The sequence below is a fragment of the Salmo trutta genome, unplaced genomic scaffold (genome assembly GCF_901001165.1).
Source record: "Salmo trutta unplaced genomic scaffold, fSalTru1.1, whole genome shotgun sequence".
NCBI classification, from domain to species: Eukaryota; Metazoa; Chordata; class Actinopteri; order Salmoniformes; family Salmonidae; genus Salmo; species Salmo trutta.
Window position 1 is genome coordinate 3,688,539 of NW_021822962.1, and position 9,101 is coordinate 3,697,639.

The following is a 9,101-nucleotide window of genomic DNA, read 5'->3' on the forward strand; positions in this document are numbered from 1 at the left end:
GTATCCTCAGGGAGCTCACACACACAGTGAATCAGAGTCGTTGGTATCTCAGGGAGCTCACACACACAGTGAATCAGAGTCTGTTGGTATCCTCAGGGAGCTTCACACACACAGTGGAATCCAGAGTCTGTTGGTATCCTCAGGGGAGCTCACACACACAGTGAATCAGAGTCTGTTGGTATCCTCAGGGAGCTCACCACACACAGTGAATCAGAGTCCGTGGTATCCTCAGGGAGCTCACACACACAGTGAATCCGAGTCTGTTGGTATCCTCAGGGAAGCTCACACACACAGTGAATCGAGTCTGTTGGTATCCTCAGGGAGCTCACACACACAGTGGAATCAGAGTCTGTTGGTATCCTCAGGGAGCTCCAACACACAGGTGAATCAGAGTCTGTTGGCTATCCTCAGGGAGCTCACACACAACACAGTGAATCAGAGTCTGTTGGTATCCTCAGGGAGCTCACCACACACAGTGAATCAGAGTCTGTTGGTATCCTCAGGGAGCTCACTGTTGTGTTTATTTAATCAGATCTGATGATAGGGTACACCTGATCCTGTTAATCACTCCCTGGATGCTTCCACTACACACACACACACACTCACATGTGCGCACACACACACACACACACACACACACACACACACACACACACACACACACACACACACACAGTTAGTGATTCTATTATTGTCAGAGGAGTTTCCTCAAGGAAGGCTTCCCTGTTTTCTTCATCATTAATTGGTCCACAGAGGCACGAGGGAATCAACAAGTAGGCCTAATGTACTGTCTGGGTCCCCCTCTGGGCCCTGGTCAACACTACTGTCTGGGTCCCCCTCTGGGTCCTGGTCAACACTACTGTCTGGGTCCCCCCTCTGGGTCCTGGTCAATAGTACTGTCTGGGTCCCCCTATGGGTCCTGGTCAACAGTACTGTCTGGGTCCCCCTATGGGTCCTGGTCAATAGTACTGTCTGGGTCCCCCTATGGGCCCTGGTCAATAGTACTGTCTGGGTCCCCCTATGGGTCCTGGTCAACAGTACTATCTGGGTTCCCCTATCGGCCCTGGTCAACAGTACTGTCTGGGTCCTCTTATGGGCCCTGGTCAACAGTACTGTCTGGGTCCTCCTATGGGCCCTGGTCAACAGTACTGTCTGGGTCCCCCTCTGGGCCCTGGTCAACAGTACTGTCAGGGTCCTCCTATGGGCCCTACTCAACAGTACTGTCTGGGTCCCCCTCTGGGCCCTGGTCAACAGTACTGTCTGGGTCCTCCTATGGGCCTTGGTCAACAGTACTGTCTGGGTCCCCTCTGGGCCCTGGTCAACAGTACTGTCTGGGTCCCTATGGGCCTTGGTCAACAGTACTGTCTGCGTCCTCCTATGGGCCCTGGTCAACAGTACTGTCTGGGTCCTCCTATGGGCCCTGGTCAACAGTACTGTCTGGGTCCTCTGGGCCCTGGTCAACAGTACTGTCTGGGTCCTCCTATGGGCCTTGGTCAACAGTACTGTCTGGGTCCCCCTCTGGGCCCTGGTCAACAGTACTGTCTGGGTCCTCCTATGGGCCTTGGTCAACAGTACTGTCTGGGTCCTCCTATGGGCCCTGGTCAACAGTACTGTCTGGGTCCCTATGGGCCCTGGTCAACAGTACTGTCTGGGTCCCCTCTGGGCCCTGGTCAACAGTACTGTCTGGGTCCTCCTATGGGCCTTGGTCAACAGTACTGTCTGGGTCCCGCTCTGGGCCCTGGTCAACAGTACAGTCTGGGTCCTCCGATGGGCCCTGGTCAACAGTACTGTCTAGGTCCCCTCTGGGCCCTGGTCAACAGTACTTCTGGGTCCCCTATGGGCCCTGGTCAACAGTACTGTCTGGGTCCCCCTATGGGCCCTGGTCAACAGTACAGTCTGCGTCCCCTATGGGCCCTGGTCAACAGTACTGTCTGGGTCCTCCTATGGGCCCTGGTCAACAGTACAGTCTGGGTCCCCCTATGGGCTCTGGTCAACAGTACAGTCTGGGTCCTCCTATGGGCCCTGGTCAACAGTACCGTCTGGGTCCTCCTCTGGGCCCTGGTCAACAGTACTTTCTGGGTCCCACTCTGGGCCCTGGTCAACAGTACAGTCTGGGTCCTCCTATGGGCCCTGGTCAACAGTACTGTCTGGGTCTATGGGCCTGGTCAACAGTACTGTCTGGGTCCCCCTATGGGCCCTGGTCAACAGTACTGTCTGGGTCCTCCTATGGGCCCTGGTCAACAGTACTGTCTGGGTCCCCCTATGGGCCCTGGTCAACAGTACTGTCTGGGTCCTCCTATGGGCCCTGGTCAACAGTACTGTCTGGGTCCCCCTATGGGCCCTGGTCAACAGTACTGTCTGGGTCACCCTATAGGCCCTGGTCAACAGTACTTACCGTCTGAGTCCCCCTATGGGCCCTGGTCAACAGTACGTCTGGGTCCTCTGGGCCTGGTCAACAGTACTGTCTGGGTCCCCCTATGGGCCCTGGTCAACAGTACTGTCTGGGTCCTCCTATGGGCCCTGGTCAACAGTACTGTCTGGGTCCCCCTATGGGCCCTGGTCAACAGTACTGCCCTATAACAGGAATAAGGTACATTTGAGACACAACCTGTATGTGTGTTCAGTTCACACAGTCACACTATTCTACATGTTTAATCATGGTTTATTGTTTCAGACAATAATGTTTTTTCCTTTTGAAAGTTCTAACAACAGGAGAATGAGTTCAAATTAATCTAAGCCTATACCTAGCTGAATTAATCTGAGCCTAAACCTAACTTAAATTAATCTAAGCATTAAACCTAACTGACATTATGTTCTCCTCTTATTAGAAGCAAGACTCCACCGATGGATCCCACCCCTAGTTCACCAGGCATCCAATGAGAGCAGAGCATCCATCACAGAGTCTCTGTCAGAGTTCTTCGATGCTCAGGAGGTTCTACTGTCTGCCAGCTCCTCAGAAAATGAGGTCAGTGTCTGACTGGGCTGCTCTCTCTCTCTGCTGTTGAAACCAGTCAATACTGAAGGAGTAGAGAGGAGGAGGGGGGAGGAGGAGGGAGGGGTGGAGGGATAGGAGGACAGGGGGGGAGGGAGGATCGGGGAGGAGAAGGAGGAAGAGGAGCAAGGGGAGGCTATGGGGTGGGAGGAGGAGGGAGGAGGATGAGGAGGGGGATGAGGAGAGAGGATGAGGAGGGTGGAGGAGAAGGAGGAAGATGAGGAGGGAGGATGAGGATAGAGGAGGGAGGGGGATGAGGAGGGAGAATGAGGAGGGAGGAGGGAGGGGAATGAGGGGGAGCGGGAGGAGGAGGGAGGAGGAAAGAGAGGAGGGAGGGGATGAGGAGGATGAGAAGGAGAAGGAGAGAGAGGAGGGAGGGGGATGAGGAGGGAGGGGGAGAGAGAGGAGGAAAGAGAGGAGGGAGGGGGATGAGGAAGGAGGAGGTGGAGAGAGGAGGAAAGAGAGGAGGGAGGAGGATGAGGAGAGAGAGGAGGGAAGGGGATGAGGAGGATGAGGCGAGAGAGGAGGGAGGGGGATGAGGAGGGAGGAGGAGAGAGAGGAGAGGAGGAAAGAGAGGAGGGAGGGAGATGGGGAGGGAGGAGGAGAGAGAGGAGGAAAGAGGAGGGAGGGGGATGAGGAGGAAGGAGGAGAGAGAGAGGAGGAGAGAGAGGAGGGAGGGGGATGAGGAAGGAGGAGGTGGAGAGAGAGGAGGAAAGAGAGGAGGGAGGGGGATGAGGAGGATGAGGAGAGAGAGAGGAGGAGAGAGAGGAGGGAGGGGGATGAGGAAGGAGGAGGTGGAGAGAGAGGAGGAAAGAGAGGAGGGAGGGGGATGAGGAGGATGAGGAGAGAGAGGAGGGAGGGGGATGAGGAGGAAGGAGGAGAGAGAGGAGGAGAGAGAGGAGGGAGGGGGATGAGGAGGAGGAGGGAGAGGAGGAGGAGAGAGAGGAGGGAGGGGGATGAGGAGGAAGGAGGAGAGAGAGAGGAGGAGAGAGAGGAGGGAGGGGGATGAGGAAGGAGGAGGTGGAGAGAGAGGAGGAAAGAGAGGAGGGAGGGGGATGAGGAGGAAGGAGGAGAGAGAGGAGGAGAGAGAGGAGGAGGGGGGGATGAGGAGGAAGGAGGAGAGAGAGAGGGGAGAGAGAGGAGGGAGGGGGATGAGGAAGGAGGAGGTGGAGAGAGAGGAGGAAAGAGAGGAGGGAGGGGGATGAGGAGGAAGGAGGAGGAGAGAGAGAGGAGGAGAGAGAGGAGGGAGGGGGATGAGGAGGAAGGAGGAGAGAGAGGAGGGAGGAGGAGAGAGAGAGGAGGAGAGAGAGGAGGGAGGGGGATGAGGAAGGAGGAGGTGGAGAGAGAGGAGGAAAGAGAGGAGGGAGGGGGATGAGGAAGGAGGAGGTGGAGAGAGGAGGGAGCGGGATGAGGAAGGAGGAGGTGGGAGAGAGGAGGAAAGAGAGGAGGGAGGGGGATGAGGAAGGAGGAGGTGGAGAGAGGAGGGAGGGGAATGAGGAGAGAGAGGAGGGAGGGGGATGAGGAGGGAGGAGGAGAGAGCGGAGGAGAGAGAGGAGGGAGGGGGATGAGGAGGGAGGAGGGAGAGAGAGAGGAGGAAAGAGAGGAGGGAGGGGGATGAGGAGGAGAGAGAGAGGAGGAAAGAGAGGAGGGAGGGGGGGGATGAGGAAGGAGGAGGTGTAGAGAGGAGTAACAGACGTGGAGGATACTTTGTCTGGACACACTTCTGGCTTCAGACTTAATGAGGCTCCTCCCGTCAGAGCTCTGAGCTACAGAACATGTTCAGTATGTTTTCTGTTGCTGTGTGAAAGTGAATTACCCCATCTAAAAATAAAATACCCTTACTGCAGAGAGCAGAGTAGCTGTCAGTGTCTTCTCTGGGACCGACCGTCTCCCTCCCCCTCCATTCTCAAACCCACTGAATGCATCCCAAATGGCATCATATTCCCTATTTACGGCACCATTTTGACCAGGGCCCATGGGGAATAGGGCACCATTTAGGATGTTCCCATATGTTGTGACAGGATGTTGAAAGGGACCTGACAGCTTCCTGTTTCCTGGTTCTCACTTCTCTCAGGTGGGCGCTGTTAAAAAGGTATATTTGACCTGTCACTAATGATAATGTAGGATTTATTCTTTATCCTGCAGCCTCTGATGATGACTCATACATCAGTGACAACGTCAGCGACAACATCTCCATGGACAACTTCAGCAACGAGACGGAGAGACCTAACTCGGGTAAGGGACCACTTTACCATGTGTGTTCCAAGTGGCGCCCTATTCCCAGTATAATGCACTCTGTTGACCAGGGCTCATAGAGCTCTGTTCAACACTAGTACAATAGGGTGCAATTGGGTCGTGTTTTCCTGGTAACGTATTGACATACAGTAGTTATGACCACTAATATCCTGATCATAACCCTCCACCTCCAGGCTGTGAAGAGAACGGGACCCTTCTGAGAAGACGCAGGTCGTGCCTGCCGTCGGCCAGCCCTAACACCAGTAACATCAGTCTATGGAACATCCTTAAGAACAACATAGGGAAAGACCTCTCCAAGGTATCCATGGACTTTTAGCTTTATTTCTGTCAACTGTGTTGGTTTATTTCTGTCTCCTGTGTTGGTTTATTTCTGTCTCCTGTGTTGGTTTATTTCTGTCTACTGTGTTGGTTTATTTCTGTCAACTGTGTTGGTTATTTCTGTCAGCTGGTGGTTTATTTCTGTCCTGTGTTGGTTTATTTCTGTCTCCTGTGTTGGTTTATTTCTGTCTCCTGTGTGGTTTATTTCTGTCAGCTGTGTTGGTTTATTTCTGTCTACTGTGTTGGTTTCTGTCTCCTGTGTTGGTTTATTTCTGTCTACTGTGTTGGTTTATTTCTGTCTACTGTGTTGGTTTATTTCTGTCTCCTGTGGTGGTTTATTTCTGTCTACTGGTTGGTTTATTTCTGTCAACTGTGTTGGTTTATTTCTGTCAGCTGTGTTGGTTTATTTCTGTCTCCTGTGTGGTTTATTTCTGTCTCCTGTGTGGTTTATTTCTGTCTCCTGTGTTGGTTTATTTCTGTCAGCTGTGTTGGTTTATTTCTGTCTACTGTGTTGGTTTATTTCTGTCTCCTGTGTTGGTTTATTTCTGTCTCCTGTGTTGGTTTATTTCTGTCAAATGTGTTGGTTTATTTCTGTCTCCTGTGTTGGTTTATTTCTGTCTACTGTGTTGGTTTATTTCTGTTGTGTTTGTGATTTGTCTCTGCCTACGTAGAACGTGGAGATTCCTCTGTTGTGAAAAGCTCTAAACATGACTAAATGTCTTATTATATACTTCCGTTATTCCATTTGGTTTACGTGACAATTACATAATTACTACAGTTGTTTTCTTATGAAGGTGACCAAATCTAGCTTTATGATTGCTGTGTAAATGTGTTGTAATGATTATTCAGGTGGCTATGCCTGTTCAGCTGAACGAGCCCCTCAACACCCTGCAGAGACTGTGTGAGGAGCTGGAGTACAGCGAGCTGCTGGACAGAGCTGCTAACACACAGGACCCCTTTGAACGCATGGTGAGAGGGGATGTGTACCCACACACACACCACACAAACACACACACACACACCACACACAAACACACACACAACACACACACACACACACACACACACACACACACACTGACATAGTACCACTTTCACACATACACACACCGAACAAATTCACACATTTGGGCACACAAGAGCCCTTCTGCACAAATGGTGAATAATACACACTCTTCACGGTAGTGCTGTAATGTCCTATGGACATTCATTCCCACTTGCTAGATCCTGATTGGACCCATCAGCTGTAGCCAGTAGTGTGCCTTGGCTCGCTCCGTTTTAAATTACTTGGTACAAATGATCTGTTTGGTTTTCTGCTTTTGTGCATATAATTGTTATCAGCAATTGTATATGACTATAATGGATTGAGGATTTAGGATCAGCACTTCCCTGATTTGATGGCGCTTTGTATTCACTGACCAGTTTTTCTAAAGCTAGAGACATTTGATGAAAGCCTTTGAAGACATGGGACCTCACTGCGGTAATAAATGTGTGTGGAATATATTTCCTGCAGAGCGTTTGTTCCATTTGAAATGATGAATGTGTGTTACTGGCAGCAGTAGCTCAGTGTGAATGACAGGCATAGGGCCAGAGCTAGACCCACAGCTTCCACACTCCCCGACCAATAGAAGTTGAGTGGAGTTTGTCAGTTAGTCAGTTTGTCAGAGAGGTGGGCGTCATAGCGATGATACATGAGGTGAACTAGAGAAAAGGGCAGAGGTGTCAGTAAATACAGGATGCGTTCCAAATGGCTCCCTATACCCATTAAGGCTCTGGTCAAAAGTAGTGCACTTGGGAATAGGGTGCTATTTGGGATGTAACCTGTATTTATTGACACCTCAGCCCTTTTCTCTAGTTCACCTTATGGATCATCGCTATGATTGTGTGTTCTCTTCCTCCCCTCACTGCATTATCAGCAGGCAGAGCCAAACATCAATCAACAGCTAGGCATTAGTTACAGACAGAGGTACAGTAGTGCTACATCAATCAATAGCTAGGCATTAGATACAGACAGAGGTACAGTAATGCTACATTAATCAATAGCTAGGCATTAGTTACAGACAGAGGTACAGTAATGCTACATCTATCAATAGCTAGGCATTAGTTACAGACAGAGGTACAGTAGTGCTACATCAATCAATAGCTAGGCATTAGATACAGACAGAGGTACAGTAATGCTACATCAATCAATAGCTAGGCATTAGTTACAGACAGAGGTACAGTAATGCTACATCAATCAATAGCTAGGCATTAGATACAGACAGAGGTACAGTAATGCTACATTAATCAATAGCTAGGCATTAGTTACAGACAGAGGTACAGTAATGCTACATCAATCAACAGCTAGGCATTAGTTACAGACAGAGGTACAGTAATGCTACATCTATCAATAGCTAGGCATTAGTTACAGACAGAGGTACAGTAATGCTACATCAATCAACAGCTAGGCATTAGTTACAGACAGAGGTACAGTAGTGCTCTCTAGACTACAGAGAGCAAAGCCTACCTTGTTTATTATTGTTATTAATAACCTGTATTATGAGGAAATATTTAGCCATTCAGCCACTTTCTCAATCACTTGTGTTAATTTAATTACAACCTGCTCCCAAACTCAGATTTCTGAAAAACCTGGGAATTTTGCAACTCTAATCTGTGTTGAAGAGGAGAGGTAGCAGGCAGCTGAAGACAGCTCTAATCTGTGTTGAAGAGAGGCAGCTGAAGACAGCTCTAATCTGTGTTGAAGAGGAGAGGCAGCAGGAAGATGAAGACAGCTCTAATCTGTGTTGAAAATAAGAGGAGAGGCAGCTGAAGACAGCTCTAATCTGTGTTGAAGAGGAGAGGCAGCGGAAGACAGCTCTAATCTGTGTTGAAGAGGAGAGGCAGCAGGAAGATGAAGACAGCTCTAATCTGTGTTGAAGAGGAGAGGCAGCTGAAGACAGCTCTAATCTGTGTTGAAGAGGACAGGCAGCAGGCAGCTGAAGACAGCTGTAGTCTGTGTTGAAGAGGACAGGCAGCAGGCAGCTGAAGACAGCTGTAGTCTGTGTTGAAGAGGAGAGGCAGCAGGAAGATGAAGACAGCTGTAGTCTGTGTTGAAGAGGACAGGCAGCAGACAGATGAAGACAGCTGTAGTCTGTGTTGAAGAGGACAGGCAGCAGGCAGATGAAGACAGCTGTAGTCTGGTTGAAGAGGAGAGGCAGCAGGAAGATGAAGACAGCTCTAATCTGTGTTGAAGAGGAGAGGCATCTGAAGACAGCTCTAATCTGTGTTGAAGAGGAGAGGCAGCAGGAAGATGAAGACAGCTGTAGTCTGTGTTGAAGAGGACAGGCAGCAGGCAGATGAAGACAGTTCTCCCATCAGGGTCTTTGTGGAGTGGAGGAGATGGTGATGATGAAGATGAGTGCTTTTTCCCCTGGCCCAGTGGGCCTATCAGAGGGGACATCCAGATCCAGACAGCATCCTCTCAGCCAGCCAGCCATCTGGCTTCCTCTCAAATGACACCTATTCCCTATGGGCCCTGATTTAAAGTAGTGCACTA

The 9,101-nt window shown here is 50.5% G+C and overlaps 1 protein-coding gene across 1 annotated transcript in view; it reads left to right on the forward strand.

Annotated features, from left to right (window-relative positions):
- LOC115187653 (oxysterol-binding protein-related protein 3-like) overlaps positions 1-9,101 on the forward strand; it is a 55,593-nt gene that overhangs the window by 1,071 nt on the left and 45,421 nt on the right. The window contains exons 2-4 of the mRNA XM_029746622.1: positions 5,138-5,227; positions 5,422-5,546; positions 6,416-6,535. Of these exons, the coding sequence (XP_029602482.1) occupies positions 5,138-5,227; positions 5,422-5,546; positions 6,416-6,535 (335 nt within the window). The remainder of the gene's footprint in view (positions 1-5,137; positions 5,228-5,421; positions 5,547-6,415; positions 6,536-9,101) is intronic.